The following is a 17,692-nucleotide window of genomic DNA, read 5'->3' as shown; positions in this document are numbered from 1 at the left end:
GCGGGGGGGGGGGGGGGGGCTAGAAAAAGTCTGGCACCCTTCTAAGAACAAAGCCAGCAATCACAGACCGACCTCATCTCGTAGCATTCTGTACAATGCTGCACACAATAATCATTGTACATGGGGTAACTGGTGCCTTTTATACAAAAGTACTGTAGCTCAGTTCAGAGAACTCCAGCCAAGAGGATGCAGAAAAACACGCTCTCCCAAACCACTCCACAAGAAAAGGAACAGCGTGCTGTGCAGAGGAGCAGTAGAAAGCTGAGTAACACCTTCATCCTCGCCACGAACCCCTCTGCTCCAGCTCTGCAGAACGCTACAGCAAAGAACCCAAGTCCCAGGCTCTGCTGATAAATGGATGAAAACTGGGACTTAAGTAACAGTAACTTCTGCTCATAAAAATGCCCGCTAGCTACTGCATCTCCATAAACCATCTCACTGCAGCAGCACTCAGAATTCGCAGTCTGTTATTCCTATTTTCAAACAAAGTCTGTTGACTTTTAAATGAAGGCAAGTTCCTGCCTTTTGAATGGCATAACATGCAATGCTGCCAAGAAAACTAAATTTGCATCCAAACAACAGGGAAAATATTTGCTACTTGCTTCCAGCACAAGAAACCGGCGCTCTCGATGGTCACTTAGTACAACCTCGCACCTAACACAGGCAGTATTCTGCAAAGGGTAATAAATGAAGATCAGAAGGAGAGAAATACCATTTCAATGTGATCAATTTCTTATCTAAATATTTTAAATACAGAGCATGGGAAGAATCTCCAATAGAAATGTTAAGGGCAATTAAAGTGATATAATGTGCTGTCTCAGCTAAAGGCTCTCCCTTTCCACCAGCACTGCCTGCCAAACGTTTTCATCCAGGTCCTGCGAGCCCCAGCCCGGGTGTTCCCGGCTCCCCCAGCCCTTCCCAGCCCCACCTGGCCGCAGACCCCCAAAGCCAGAAGAGCAGGCCCAGGGAAGGTTTTTTTCCCCTTCCAGTCAGGCTGAGCCTTATGGGGTCCTGTGCTCTTAACTTTCACTACCTTTTCCTCCTTTCATTCTCAGCTGCTTAAGCAACCCCTTTTATCCCCTGTAATTGAGCCTGCTTTCCAGATTACCCTCAGGTTTAACCCCTTCCGTGCCCAGTGAAACTCAAAACCCACGACCCAAGGTAACATTAGACAAGAGCTGCCTTTTTTTCTTTCCACTTTTTCACTAGTACCCGAATTATCTTTGCACTGAATTGCGAGAACTCTTACTTGTTCAGAAAATTCTTTATAAAGACAGAGAAAGCCTACAGCTTTGTCCTCTCCTACTCTCTTCCCCCAGTAAAATTTTCATTTAAGAATTGCAACAAAATGACCAAATATTGTTTAACTGCAGTATCTTGCAGATGAAACAACGGCTGAAGTGTTTTTCACTCCCGCAGCACACAAATTTATGTAGCTACACAACAATAAAGCAAAGTCTTAAATTTAATCAGAACAAATACTTCAAGCAATGGCAAGCTGATAAATTATTTAGAAAGGGGCTCAATAAGACCTGGAAGGAAATATGCATCAGCTCTGCAGCCTGGGAGCTTCCAGAAACCAAGAATTTTCATGCTTACCCCTTTTAAAGCTTTTTCATCTAAGCTATTTGTATTCAACAAAAATGTATTTGAACAACATCCTACAATTGTAAGCAGACAAGGACTGCACTGGTAGCAATGTCACCGGACCTTTCACACAGCATTTATTACCAACCTGGTCCATTTACCACTACTTAGCACCATTTCTGTGTTCACAACAAGATACTGAGGACAGGCATTTGCTAGTGTAAGGACCCACACTGACAGCCCAGCAATATTGGCTGTTTCAGAAGATTTTAAATGATTTGGTCTTTTTTTCAGACTGCCTAGCTTTCCCCAAATTGTCTTCCTTTCATCAATTCTTCAACCATTCCAAAACACTGAGAAACAGACAAAATGAGATGTATTAGTATTTATATGAAAGGTCTAGGAAATTCAATAATGTTCCTATTGTTTTATTGCAGATGGCACATCAACTTCTCTTTATTACTGCAGAAAACTCAAGAGCCCTGTAGAGTGCAATAAAATGGTGCGTGTTTAGCTTTGCAATGTTTCAAAGGGCTGTGATTTACTGTTAAGAACCAGGCACCTTGCACACAAACATCTGAGCTCAGTAATTGCCTCGTGTTTTGTGCAAACTCTACAAGGCAGCGTGAGGTCGGCCCACACAGGGTACCTGCTGCTTCTAGACGCCTGTCCCTCATTCCTCAGTAGTATGGACTCTGTTACTAAAGAGCAGAGAAAAACGCTTGTTTTCACCTTTGTATCAGGATGTTTTACTCTCCTATTTGATTTCAGGCGCTATTTGAATTTTCTGCCAAATTCTTGGGCTGCTATAGAGAGAGTAAAAAAAATTGTCAATGTACCAAGAGGAAAAACGCAAAAGTAAATTCTCTTGCCTTAAATATATACGATATACGCTTCAAGACAAGACCTTCTTATACAAATACACTTACAAAACACTTCAGAAAAAAGCATACCCACAGACAATTATCCACAGATTCAGTAATGTTAACATTTCACCAATAAAAACAGCAAGTCTCCTTCAGGTAATACATTCAGCTTTTACGGAATGATGAACTCAGTTCTAGTCAGTCAACCCTGAATAAAGGAGCAGGGAAGTATCACACAAAGGCAAGAGGTAAAGAACCGGTATGAACTGTATTTCCATTCATACATAAATTGCTCTGAATACACTACTACTTCCATCAAGTTTGAATCAGAAAGTAGAGAAGGGACTTGCATGCAACAAACTACTTCACCGGCAGCCTTTAACAACACACATGCCAACAATTCTTTTTTTGGTGAAAAATACTGTCAGCAATGTCTGGCAAAAAAGAAGTTTATATCTACTACTGCAACAATAAAAGAACAAAACCCCCAAGTTCTCTACCGCCCTGTAAGAACAGGGATGTTCAGAGCTTCTAGGTTCCAGACCCGAACAAAACATCAGCAGTGACAATCTATCTTTAGCGATTTTATAAATTATAAAGAAACAAGTAAGTGAATGTAACCCATCACAGTTTAAATAGAAGGACCGATTAAAAATACCTAAGGGCACTGTTAACACAAATGCCTTCTCAACCAGTCGTCCTATACAGAGGACAGGAAAGTACTGGTAACTTTTCCAACCGCGGGCCATACTCTTAAACTATATACTGAGACGTTACAGAGACATTTGGTATATTATTTATAGATTAAATAAGGTAGTGAGCAATGTTAGAAACAAAATATAGTCCTGGTGCTGACAAAAATGCACACCATTATTATTACTGAAGACAAACTAAAAGGAAGAGAAGAAACAATGTCTCCTTAAAAAATGAAGACCAGGTTAGTATGCAAGCCACATCACAAGGGAAAAAAAAAAAAAATATGAAAGCAAATCTACAGGTAGGTTCGTTCAGTGAAGTTACTATTTCTGTTTGGTTTACACATTACATGCTTATAATGATAAATTTATGATTTAGTAGTCAATAGCCCGGGTACTTTGAAGAGGAGTATTTTAACCCAAACTGCCTAGAGCATACAGATAAGGACATGAACATACTGGGGAATATTAACAGTGAAGATGATTCTACAGTTCGTTTTTTGTATCTACTTGGAAAGTGCTGCAGACTTCAAATTTCATTCTGTAGATTTTTCTGTAGCTTATTTACTGAGACATATGACACTCTGGACACAGAAATATCCAGAAGCAAAACACTTTCCCAGCCTGAAAAAGTGGGATGTTACAAAACATGAAATATACAGTCAGTTGCTTGCATGTTGCTTTAACTTCTGCTTTGCATTACTACTATCCAAAACATTCACTTTCAAAAACATATACACACATTATACTTTAGTTAGAACTAGCAGTTACCAAAGCTCTGAAATTATGTTTGACAACAAAACCAAAAGCCTTCCTCAGCTACTAACTGCACAACCTTCATTTGTTGCAAAGGATAAAACAGTACTGATGAGTGCTGGGACAGTTTTGAACTTGCTAAGGCCAAACACATTTTTAGAATAGAAGAAACTATGAACTCAGAATGAAAACTTCAGAACATCTCAAAAAATACAATAAAGTCAGAGCAACCTAAATTTAAGAAAATCACTGTAGAACTTAGTGCTTTAAACAAACACCCCAGACATGATCAAAGAAAGTGCTTTGCTAATCTACCCATTAGCCAAGGGGGATATCAGCTAGAAAGCTACCAAGTTTGACAGCTTGCAAGAATTTATTCACACTGAGGGATGAAGGAAGCAACAAATGCCGCAAGACCACCACGCCACAGAACAGAGACAGATCTCAGTTTTCAGTCTACGTTGAATGTTATCACAAAGGAGTATCATATCTCTAGCTGCAGAGGGGAAGGCCAAGAAATACTTACTCTTGGCTGCCAGTTTTCATACTGCTTCTGTAAATTTGCACCAATGGTTTCCAGAGCTTTTTGAGGACCCATTGACAGAGGATCTAGGAAATATAATACAAATCAGTATTTTTGAATCACTCAGCTTGACAAGAGGCAGAAATTATTTCCAATTCTATATGCATTTAAACCTTTAGCTACTCCACGTTATGTTTCTGTAAAATCCCGATCTGCAACCTGGGAGACCAAAGTCTACCTCAAAGCACGAGCACCACCCCCCCTTTGCAGAAGAAAGAAGCCAAAAGCTCTCCACACTTTCCCTCTCCAGTGTTCTGCTTGCAAGAAAGATCATTTAATGATATTGTAATACCGGTTCCTTTCATGCATTCAATTTCAAATTCATAAACATTACATTCTTCACAGAATTTACTCGGGTACAATACCCAAAAATTATCCCCAAATTCTTCACTCAAGTACAAATTGAATACCATTAAAGACTGTCAAATTTGGAAGATTTCTCTCGCTAAGGTAATAAATACAATTTTGTTTTGAAAGACAGGAGAAGCATTACATTTGTTTCTTTTAATATTGAAAAAAAGGTTTCTGTAGTAAATAATGACAAAAATTTTAATTGGTTAAATATTTGATGATAAACATTTCTTCTTGATGAATACAAAATCCTGCTTCATTTACTTCCATTGCTTACTGCTTCAGAGATTATATGTCATTCGTAATTTTTAAGAAGTTAATTTTATCACTAGATAATTACCACCATCCATACATACGGACACAATTTCAGCTTACGTGCTTTATTCAAAAACCACAGCCATATAATTGATGCTATTAACAAGTCTCAAAAAAACTAGAAGCTAATATTTTGCAATTTAATGTAAATTTTAAAAGCATTTAACCGAATCAATGAAGTGGGTTTTTTTAAATCTTTACAAACATTCTACCTTGTACTGTTAGAAACAAAATATAATAAAGTAGGATGAAAGCAGGATTTTAGGAGTTATTTTTCTTAAATGAATAAAAGCTAGGACCTTATTTAAATTTTAGTATACTTTTACAGAAAGATTTAAGGTAATGAGAGTATACCATTTACATTTTCCTAAACCAAACACAAACAGCAGTAAATTGTCTGCTCAGCCTGCCTACTGCCTTTGCCTCAGCTGCAGCTCTGGTTCCAGAAGCCTCGCCAGAGCCGTCTCCAGGGCGGAACAAGCACCCATTCCCCACGGCCGACCCTGCTGTCACCGCACTCCCCACGTACCTTTTAGAAACGCCTCTACATATTGCAGCAGGCTTTGTTGCTCTGAACCACAACAGTCCCCTTGCTATTTAAGGAGAGTTTCAAGGCAATACCCTTGAGATGTTGAACAGTAATCCCCCAAAAGTATTCACACTGCCTTATAACCTCTATTGGTAGTTAACATGCCATCAGCTACTGCTCAAATTTAAAAAAGGAAACAAAAAAATAGCATAAACACATCAGGTTTGTGGGTTTTGGTTTTTGGTTGGGGTTTTTTGGGGTGGGTTTTTTGGGTTTTTTTTTTTTTTGACTCCTTCAAAAGGACCAAACTGAACTTCAGAAAAAGAAATTAAAAATACTTCATACGCACTTTGACAGCAGAGGAATGTAGTTTGTAGACTCTGGAGTGCCTTCAGAGTAATTAGCATTATTAACAATACCCTTGATACAAAAATAAAGTACACTGGTGCCATTCCAAGAGCCAAACAATGGAAACAAATTATTGTCCTAAATATAGCTCATGCTATCACAGTCATTACGGGAGCCTTCAGCCTCCCTTGCTGAGTGTATCTATAAGGCTAGCGAAGGCCTGCAGTTATACGGGCCAAGATACCGTCGCTATAATCATGGTATGGAGCTCCCCGTGCCTTAAACGGTGCCAGGCTGACACTGTAGCACAGATGTCAGCTAGGGCTTAATTCTGGAGAAAAACAAAACACTTCAGATGTTCTAAGGGTGCATCTGGAAGGTACTGTGAGAACTGCAAGTGGCTTTTGTCCGAGACTGCGATGGCCATTTGTTACCCCAGTTCACAAGCTGGTGATCTCGGCTCAGTTGTAAATAGCAGCAATTGCACCAAAATGATTTCCACACTTCCTTGCACATCTGGCAAAGACATGTTTCCACAATATACACCATTAGCTTCTCTTGAGACTGTTGTATAGAAGAAAAAACAGCAGATATTTTTGCAATTATCTTTCTCAGAAATTTAAAGTTGGCTGGAAATGGAAATGAGTACTTGTGTATATATACACACTAAAAATTCAATTACAAAACTGCATTCAAAATTCTCTTTGTTGACGATGGCGACTAATAACTTTATTTTAATGACTCTGCAATGCTGCTCATTCTCTTTGCTCTCTACTTGTGTGTCAATAAGAAATCAGAGCTGTTCTCTCCACTGATTAGATGTAGTTGTTAGTGCATGCTCATGGCTTTTTAACTGCTTTAAGTCATCAGCATTCTTAGGTTAAAACAAAAAAAAAAGAGATGCTATGATTCATAAAGCAGGTAAGGCAAGGCTAGAAACGAGACATTCTGAAAGTTTTTAAAGAAATTCAGTTTGTACAATGATTAATTTGTTTCTGCAGCCTATCATAAGCCACAGAGTTCAGGATTACAGCACTCTGCATGTTACTTGCTAAGACTGAACATTTTCAATTCCTAGATAAAAATCAAATCTCTCTTAGAAAGCTTTCCTACACAAAGTATTTCCTTGTAATATTACTTCAGATCTGTCTCATCTTGATAATCAGACTTGATCTCCAAAACCAAACTTTTCATTCCTTAAAAAAAAAAAAACCACCTAGGAATTTAGTCCAACACTGCATCAAAGTAGCAAGCCCAGGTGTTGGAACTGCTGGCAAGACATCCTTGGGAGTAATTCCAGGTCTTCTGAATTCATGATCCCAATTAAAATAGCCCCAGAGCAGTCACCTCAACATGCAGTAAAGTCCATGCACTTTACAGAAACTTAGTTCTATATTGTATGAGGCAGGGTAATTTCAAACCTTTGCACATCACAGTACTCTAAAGATGTAACTGCTCAGAGATTTCCTTACATATTTATAAATCTACAACAATTAAAAGAAAGCTAAGTAGCTAATTAACAGGGTTTTTTTTTTCTCCATGCTATTTCATTTTAGAATAAAGCAGGAAAGAAAGACAACCTATGGCAGCAGTTACTGCTGGACTCTTAATTAACCCATACAGATAGACTGAAATCAGATACCAGATTTCCTTTTGTTCACTCTAGTTTTAAGTCCAGGAAACATACAACTTAAAGATTACTATATATGTCATAACTCAGTATTTGTAAGATTAATAGAGTTAGCTGGAGCTTGGAAGTTCTCAAGACTTACCGATCCAACACTCCAGACGGGCACAGGGAGTCGTTTTCACCACATCAGGAGGGTCCACACCGACATTTAGGCACAAAACTAAGGCAACACTAACAGTCTTCATCTGCAAAGACAGACAATAAAATGCTCACTTAGTGTAGAAACAAAATCAATTTTCACTTGTGTTGAAATTTTACCACTGCTATAACTTTTGAAGAGTTTCTACAAACCTTTGTTATCTGCTCTTTAACACACACTATTTTAAGCAAGGCATGACTGATTAAATTTTTCATTTTTTTTAAAATAGAACAGTACTTAGACTTTTTGCTACTATTCTTATTATTATTTCCAGACCCCATTCTTCTTTTACAGAGCATGGAAATGGATATCAGTGGACTTCTGCTACTCATTTTAGTCACTGTCCAACTGAAATACATTATTAAAACATGAGAATATGCTATTCAGGGTCCCTGATCAATATTATAATACAGCATGTCCTCTCTAATATTAAAACTAAAAGCACTATGAGGGAAAAAACACCCAAGTGACCAACTAAACCATAACAAAATGTTTAGTCCATTTCTGTTTGTTTTCCTTATGTGTTAGTTATCCTGGATAGCCTTATCTTAGGAGAAGTCACCACTCTGCTCGCCTTCCTGGTTGAGCATTGCCCGGCGGAGCTGACCAGGTCACACATCTGGACCCGCTGCTGTAGCCACAAGGGGCACCAGGAACCCGTGACATCCAAACCCGCTGATCCCTCACCTCTGACCACAAACCTGCATTAAACCAATGACTAAGCACCACAGCCAGTTAAAAATATTGCTTGAAAATTTAGTTCACATCTTAATGTTCTTTTCTAAACTCCCTCATCCTGATACCTAAGCCAGAGAAGGAAAACAAAAGAAGTAACGTGGCTCACAGTACTTCCATCAAGTGTTCAGTACTCCCTCGCTTGTCTGAAGCAAGGCCACCCGCATCTCCTCTTCCCCAGGGTGCTCATTACAATTCACAACATCAGGAAAAAGAAAAATTAAAAAAAATCCAAATTTCATGCTTACAGAAGAAGCTAGAGCCACACAAATGTATAATTTATAAAGAAACTAGAAACTGGAGCAGAGAGACACTATTCACACCAAGAAGGGGGGACAGGCTCTACATTAGGACAGAAATTCTACAGAATCCACTGACTCCCATGTCTATGATGGGGAGCCCTGAGTGAAAAATTAGCAAGAAATCTGGTTAACGGCTTCATCTCAAGCCATGTTCTTGCTAACAACCCCCAGAAATCACGTAGGGGTTACACACGCCCATGCGTTAGCAAGAAGGAAGCAGCACTTCCCAGAATACAGAGGAAAACAAGAGTCTGAATAGGGATTCCCTCACTGGCGTTTCACAAGGGTTCCCAAACGAGTGCACAAGGATGGGGTGAAAAGGTCCACAGCTGAAGTTCAGCACTAAGTACACATGCACTAAGAGTACTTTATCAAAATTAAGAACAGTACCTAGTAGAAGTATCATTACTGGCAAAATGAGGATCAGCTGCAAGATACAGCTTGGCCCTCCAAAGCTGAGCATGGCCAGGGAGCCCCAAGGCAACACCACCACGACCTGGATGCCTGCAGCCAAACCCAGGGGCTCTTGATGGAGAGTAGACATCTGTGCTGGGAACCAACCTGATTCACTCCTCTCCCCCTGGAAGTCTTTTCCATCCTTCTCTCTCTCTCTACCTGCTTTTCTTATCTTTTGCTTTCATCTCTCTTTTCCTCTCACTTTCTTTCACTTATTTTATCAACATCAACCTGCTACCCTCAAAACCAAACTGTTCCACCAACATGTTGTTGGCCCTTTTCACATTGCTCACATACACCTTACTCTTCCCTCTCATTTTTTTTGCTTTGTTTGGAAAATAATTTCATCCAGACACAGGGCAACTGCTGCCCTGCTTTTACAGAACCCAGTGCAAAGATCTCACCAGCAGTTCGCTAGAAGACAGACTCCCAACAAAAACCAGCCTACAAGAGCTGCAACAAAAATTCAATATATTTACAAATGTAACAGGCACACATGACATTTTTTAACTGGATGGACTTCTTGTGTACAAAGTTACTCCAACATCCAAGTACTGACTGATTTACCTCCTGATCCAAACCACACACCGAGAATCCGTGACCCCCACAAAATGATGCCAGACTTCTCCCCCAGCTCCAGAACTGCGTACTGCTACGCTAGGAGTTATTTTCAAGACATAGATACATTATTTTCAAGGTAACAGATTAATACCCAGCACTAGTAAAAGGAAGAATAGTTCCAAAATTTTTAATTTTTCAGTTCACTCAGTAAAAAGATTGTGTGTTATGAAGATGGCCTGATTTTTAAAAGTGATGAGAGACCACCTGGAAGCTCCATGCACCTTCAGTTACCAGTACATCCCTTACTGGCCTCTGTAAACAGGCTCACTCGTACACGATGCAGGCTGCTGCACATAAGTTGCAAAGGATGAAAATAGTTCCCTTTAGTCTTAAAACCCAACGGACAGATTTTTAAATGCTTTCCACCCAGCAAAACAGATGCCTGGCAGCCAGGACTTCAGTGTCTTATTTTTCCTCAGCCAGTGCACCTGGCATTCTCCCTGGCCTACCTAATTTCATGTACAAAATTGACGACTGCACCGATGAAAACACCATGTTGCTTCGATATTGCAATAAATACTTATTACAACATGCAGTTTGAAATCTTTCCACTCCTTTTGAGAAGATAACAAAAGATAAGGAAATAACTTCATTTAGACAGCAACACCTTTCAAGATTATTGTTTAGCATCATCCTTTGCTGCCTCCGCTTTCCCAAAACCCATTGAATGTTTCAAAAAGTAAGAGGCACACAGTTCCTGTCGAGACTTCTGGCTTGACCCACCTGTGCACCAGGCAAAGATAAGAAATTAATCCCATTTAACAAAAGATCTTACGTAGGTAACCTTTGCTATTTTAAGCAGCATAGAAGGGTTATGTACCAACTACGCACATTTGTTGAGAATATTAGTGCTCAGCAGTATGGTCCGGTAGGAAGAAGAAAGAAAAGGAAAAAAAAAAAAAAAACCACACCACCCCAAAACCCCCCACAAAACACTTGACCACTGCAGAACTACTTGCACTGACTGAACTTTAACCTGCACACAAGGACACCTTTTCAGGATGCTACATCCATCACCAGTTCACAGAGCCTCAGAAAACACACGGTGCTGCAGAGTGTTAAAGAGCACCAACAGCCCCAGCAGTAATTATGCGCTGGCAAACACGCACTACAAACCCAGAAGGAAATAAAGAAAACTACAGGACAAAATAACTTATTAGAAGTGGGAACATACAATCATTCTTTCAAGAGAAAATATCCTGCCAAACAATCTTTTCTGTCTCATTTATTTATTGTTTCCCATTTGTGGTCTAATACTGACTTATTTTTCAATATTTTACTAGTAATGTCTGATCCGTGACTTATGCCGAACAGGCTGATATTTATTTTCTATTCCCAAGTTTGGTGCTTTAAATAAGCATTTCTCCTTGAAAACAGACAGCAAACTGGTCATGAAAAGTAACAGTCTAACTGATCCCAAAGACAAATGGGGTTATTTCCCCTCTGCCTACCTCCCCACAAAGGACGTAAAGTATTATACTTCACAACTATTTGTTCTGCTAATAAAGAGCACATCTCCAGTAAGAATTACAGCTCTCTTACACTCCCCCCTGACTCCTACTCAACATCCATCTATGATGTTGAATCATTACAGATCAAAAGAAAACCTGAGCCGAAGAAACCGAATAATGCTTTTCACGTTTCTAAACTGTTTTGGAACATACTACCAGAAACTTTGTAGCATATTTAAAGCTTCTAAATACAAGAAGTACAATAATATTCTCATCTGCCATTAAGACAGTGGAAATTTTCACTTCTACATTTCAAGAACATATCCAACAGAATACATTTCAATGGATTTTTGTTAGAATTAAAAAGTGAAGCATAAGAATATTTGGCAAGCTTCTAGGAAAACCAATATCCAAAATGCTTTCTCAGCAAGGGCGCAAGATCAAAATCACAGAAGCTCTTACTGTGGGCTCTTCTCTATATAATGTAATTTGTACGTTAAAAAAAAATGGATACAATTCACAACTCTCTATTGCATCCTGCAATACTTAAATTGCAAAATCCACTCAGTCAAAAACCTATTCCTGAGAAGTAATGGTACTGAATTTAAACCCCAAACCGATCAGAAATGGGAGTAACTGAACAGAGGTAGTTGTGTGTCTATTCAGAAGAGAAGATGCTTATTAAAGCATTTGACATGAAATTTTACATATTATACTACAGATCAGAGAACTTGTAAAATATTTTTAATTCACCTCTTCTTTCGAGACAAAACAGATTTGCAGACAAGAGAGTAACACCACCCATGGGTATCTCAAATCAAAATTAGTGCAATTTCTGCAGTTATTTCCAGCTAGAAGAAATATTAGATTGTCTTCCTAAGAATGGCTTTGATTGAAAACCTGAAGTTTTAACACCATGAGGAGCCCAACTTATGCTATTGTAGCATACCCGAAAGTAATTCCAGCCCAGACTGTAACTGAGACACCCCATTTCATCAGTTGCCGTAGATTTGTTATAGGCTATGTAAGAATGGGGTTAGCAACTTAGAAAAGAGTCATATAACTGTTTTATCTTCTAGTTCAAGCAATACCAAGAACAAGTGAGTCCATCAATTTATGAGAACTTTTGCATTTTGTGGTAAGACCCTTACCTAACATTTCAGAATGGACATTTTAAAACCCATAAATATTTTATTTCTACACTGCAATTTTCAAGCTGAAAAAATTCTGCTTAAACATTACACAGACGAACACTCAACCATTATAAACCTGCCTGGTTTCATGCCAGTAAGTTAAAATTGCTTCTGTGAGTTAATACAAACACAAGACTAAGTCAGCATTAAACATAAAATATATGTTGCTATGTTATCTTACAGAGCTGAGGGTGAACTTATCAGCATTAAATACAAATACTGGGACAGATTTCCAGACTGAGAAATCCTCATATCCGTCTCATTTGGGAATCTTTATTGGCCAGTAGGCTCAATTCTGCCTGCTTGTTCAGTCAATTAATTCCCTTCCTAAAGACTTGTTTTGGACATTTTTCTTTATATACATTTATATAGATTTAGTACAAGGCTCTCAACCAAAAGGCAAAACCAGCTAGGTGTTCCACAGACAACTCTAAAACGTTAACTGTTTTGGAGACATTTGGAGCCATTGAATACTTCAACAATAAGTTCTCTAAACACTGAGCACTAACAGCAATATTTAACAACACAAAACATTGTTCTCCCTTTGGAGTTTCAGTTACAGATCATTCTGCAACACCCAGAAAATCACGTTTTCTCTTTCCCAGCCCTCATGGAAGCTTTTATACATCGCATCCACACCTGGCAGGCTCTCTCACAACAAGGTGGCTTCCTGCAGCAAGCTGCTTGCTGAACTGGAGTGGGGCTCTTCTGGGGGTGATGAGACTCACGGCATATCAGCCACAGGAGCAGATGGGCATCCTGAACTCTGTGCCAACTGCCCATTTCAGGCTCCCAGCTAAAAGGTGACAGGTGGGAACACTTTGTGTGGGTGCTCTCTAACAGCAGAGACATAATTTCCGGGCTTAGGTACAAAACACACCACTGAGGGAATGCCAGTTTGCAAATCAGCTGGTGAAAACATTGAAAATTTTGAACAGGGAGACAAAACCTTGACCTTCCTGGTCCACCTCCTTGATCACACAACTGCACACAAAACCAAAGGCAGGTTCCTGAAGGGAGCGACTCAGACAGAACGTATCCCACAGGTACATGACTTATCTCTACCCAGGGAGCAGGCAGAAGGAATACAGATCCTTGCTGCAGAAGTGGGGTCTGTTTGACGCATTGCCCTCTGAGCAGTCACTTACACCATCAAGCGCTCATTTGGTACCCTTCTACGTTCATTTCACACCACACCGTGTGAGATGATTGAGAATCAAGTGCTACTCTCTTTTTTTAATGGATCTTCCCTTTAGCAGGCCAAATACCAAAAGACGACAGATGTGCCAGTCCTCTTCAGCTGACCTGTAACATATGCAATGTAAAACATCTAAAAAGGAACAGCTATCAGTTTCAAGGAAGTTTTTTTACATAAAGTTTAAGAGAAATAAATTGTTATGGAAAAAAAAAAATCTCAGCGTGCTTCTCGACAGCGATAAAAATAGTAGAATGCAAAGAAATACCTCAAGTTAATATTAATAATTCAACACCTCTGCAGGTAGTCTTCAGCCATCTGTTGCCCAAAAGGTCGCTTCCTGCTGTGACTGTTGTGACAGCATACACTAGATTCCTAGATCAACTCCTCCTTAGCGTTTGTTTTCCTTTTCTAACCTCTGTATTCTGCACTGATACTATGAATTTTCCTCTGAGGTTTATTATGTCCAACATGTTTGTTTACCCAGTGAATGCAGCTACTACACAAAGTTCAAGAGCAGTCAGTAACGCTAACACAGCTCCTCATAAAACAGACTTTTAACTGCTGGCTTCACTATTTACTTTATAAGCACTTCTTATGCTTGTAGATGAATTACTACTCTCAGCCAATACCCACGATAGACAGTGTATATGTATATTTACTTGCTCTGAGAACAGTGGGCGTCTTCTCTGTCGGATAGTGAATAATATCAATTGCCATGCTATGGCCCAGCGACCTCAGCTTCTGAAGGAGCCCTCAGAGATCAAAGGTAATCGTGCATGATAGAACTGCTCTTAAGATTAAAAACTAGAAAGTCACGTAGGCTGATGCACTCTGACATAGCAAAGCATCAAAATATTGCCTTTAAACCACTGCTTAGACGTATATAACCAAAATGGTGTTCTCTTGTCCCTGCCAATCATTCCTCAAAAATAATGAAAAATAACAGGAAACAAGTATTTTATTTCTATGATCTTCACTTTCCTTATACAACATGCAAAAAGAATCAGCAAGAGACATTTTCTAGATGTTATTCCTCATTTGATCTGTGACAACGCCTTTCCTTTTCACCTCAGCACAACTCTGTATCTGCTTTGCATTCTGTACAGGTTTCTTTTCATCATTCCACCACATTCTGACTCCTGTCTAGCACTATCTTTAAAAAGGTGTCCATCTTCCCATGCGTTGACTTCCTTCATCTTCAGATCTTCCTTACAAACTATAATTTCGAAATATTCCTAGATGACACTTTTAGATCTTTAACAAGTCAATAATACGTGCTACACAACGTATATTTGACCAGGAATTGCACTGTACCATTTAACTGGAATCCCTGAGCTACAACCAACTTCACTAAATTAAAATAACTTTTTAAAACAGGAAGTTTCCTGAGCTTACAGGAGCAAGTAGGAGAAAATGATAAGGACAAGACTAAGTCTGTAATTTCAACTCAAGTGTCGGGAACATAAAGATGAAGATGTTTGGTTGTGTTTGAGAGCCATACAGTACAGAACACTGTCCCTCTGCCCAATAAGGCTCAACGACCTGATCACTTCAAGGGCTTTAAACTTCTTACTGCTGATGTGCCATGGAGAGAAAGGAGGGGCCACTGCGGGAAGACGACCAAGCTTCTCCGAGCAAACCGTGCTGTAGACTCTGCTCCTTCCAGAAGCTTTGTCAGACTACAAGGAAGAAGTCAAGCAGAGGGACAGTCACAAATGCAGAGCTCCATCCAGACGGCAGGCTGCACGGAGAGGGATGGGATGACTCAAATCATCACTCTTACCACAGATGATTTTGCACACCTCTGAGGCACTGCTCCTCTTCTCTGTTCTGCAGCGTACAGCACTAATTACACTGCCATTCTCATCCCCTACCCAACAAAAGCTACTCTGGCTGTAGATCACCCTGACACAACATAGCAAGAATAAATAAATAAATACAAATACAGAAGTAAAAATACCGGTGAGGGTGTCACTGGTAGAACCACTAGGACAAAAAGATAAAAAGGAACTCTTCAGGCCCTGAGCCCATCTGTCACCTATTGTATCCCACACTGTAGCTTTGTATTAAAGAATGCCATTAACACAATCTGGTTTTGTTAAGTATTTCACTGGATAATTTATTGAGAGAGCCATCTAAAGAACATCCTTTATAGAAGAATAGAAGAGCAAGACAAACATCTTGGATTCATCAAATTTACTTGGAAATGCCAGTTAAAGCTGAGACACAGAGAACAATCAATAATCTCCCTCAGTTATCCATGGCCATGCTATGCTAACAGTCACCTTTGGAAACCTTCAAGGGTAGAAGATCAGCACAGCAGCAAGCCAATTAAAACATCTCGGAGAGAAAAAACACAACCAAACCCCCTCAAACTTCCCAGAAAACCTACATAACCCATGGAGACAAACAAAAAATGAAACTCCAAGGAAGCCTCTTGCCCTTGAATTTCTCTGTCTACACAAAGGCAGAGAGAAGAAATGTAAGAACCAGAGAAGCATTAACAAAGCTTTTCTGAAACGTTCACATAACCTTCAGTCTCTCAACTATCAAAACATACACAATGCCAAAGTAAAGAAGTGGTCGTTGCTAGCAGAACAGATGCTTCACAGTTTTTGCCACAAGAGCTTCATGTGAAGCAGCCCGCTACCATCTGGCAATTTACCGCTGCACCAGGGTTCTACCAATGTTTATTAACATCTGCCACACTTGAGAAATTAGAGGAAAAGCCTCGTGTAGTGATACATGTTTTTAATTAAAGTATGCAATCTGCAATAATAGTCCAGCACTTAAGTGTATCTTTCAAGGTGTATATTTTTTTCATTGTCTGCTATTCACAGGCCTTTCAAATTTCTATAAACATGCTGGGGGGGCAGGAGGGTAACTAGCCATACAACATGTATGTTGATTTTTAAGTAGCAATAATCGCCTAACTCCTCTCCAAATACCATATGCTCAGCAGTACAGCAACACCAGTCTCCAAGACAAAAAATGAAGCACATTATACATAAATAAGTATTCTCTCATTGTATTTTTTTAAACGGAGAAACACAAATATATAGTCATTTTCTGTCATTCCATTTGGTAACAGCGTTCATTTTATAACCCCTAGATCTCAGCTGAAGCGAGAAAATTCATAGGATGAGAAAGAGATTGACTGATTGATTGAAGATTTCCGTGTTTCCTACCGGCGTATAAAGGTAAGATCCTTTTCTTTCAAAATATGTGACTAGTTGTACTCTTCAGAGCTGTTTAAAGTCCCCTCTCTGCTCAGACATAAAAACGTGTGTAGCTGGTGGGAGACCCAGTGCAAGCTTCCCAACTCTATCCAATCAATACACAACCACCTTAACTCAAAATGATCTTTGTTCTAGGTAAAGGAAGATATAAATCTATAATTTAGATGACAGTGCTCATTACTTACAGCAGGGGGTTCAGTTTGGGGAGAGGCTGGGTTTTTTGGTTTCTTTTGGTTTTAAAGACATTTGTAAACCAGCAGGCGCCCTATGCTACCACTCAGTTCACACACCTACCTGGACAGCAATTGCCGCTTTTAGTAACTATTGAACTAAAATGGATTTCAACAACTGACCTAGAAGAGAGGGATTTACCAGTTCTCAGGGCCACACTACAGCATCAAAGCAAAGTGCTCCAAGCTAGTCTTCCTAAGAGTTTATCTTCATACCAGGGGAAGAACAGAAACTACCTGTCATTTGGGTTAGACCCCAGACTGCTTACTGGGTTATGAGTTTCCTAAACATGAACACAGTTGATAGTCCATGATCATGCATAAACAAACAGAAAACAAACATTTAAGATGGAATAAGTCAAACTAAAGTGAAGGCTGCTGCCAAAACACAAACTCCCACCCTCTCCT

General features: G+C 39.5%; 1 protein-coding gene across 1 annotated transcript in view; it reads right to left on the bottom strand.

Annotated features, from left to right (window-relative positions):
* RPTOR (regulatory associated protein of MTOR, complex 1) overlaps positions 1-17,692 on the bottom strand; it is a 156,526-nt gene that overhangs the window by 134,538 nt on the left and 4,296 nt on the right. Inside the window, 2 exon segments of the mRNA XM_009708907.1 lie at positions 4,431-4,513; positions 7,803-7,905. Coding sequence (XP_009707209.1) covers positions 4,431-4,513; positions 7,803-7,905 — 186 coding nt within the window.

Source organism: Cariama cristata, unplaced genomic scaffold (genome assembly GCF_000690535.1).
Source record: "Cariama cristata isolate BGI_N322 unplaced genomic scaffold, ASM69053v1 scaffold6301, whole genome shotgun sequence".
Classification (NCBI taxonomy): Eukaryota; Metazoa; Chordata; class Aves; order Cariamiformes; family Cariamidae; genus Cariama; species Cariama cristata.
Note: the sequence above shows the minus strand (reverse complement) of the source record. Positions and strands in the feature narration are given on the sequence as shown.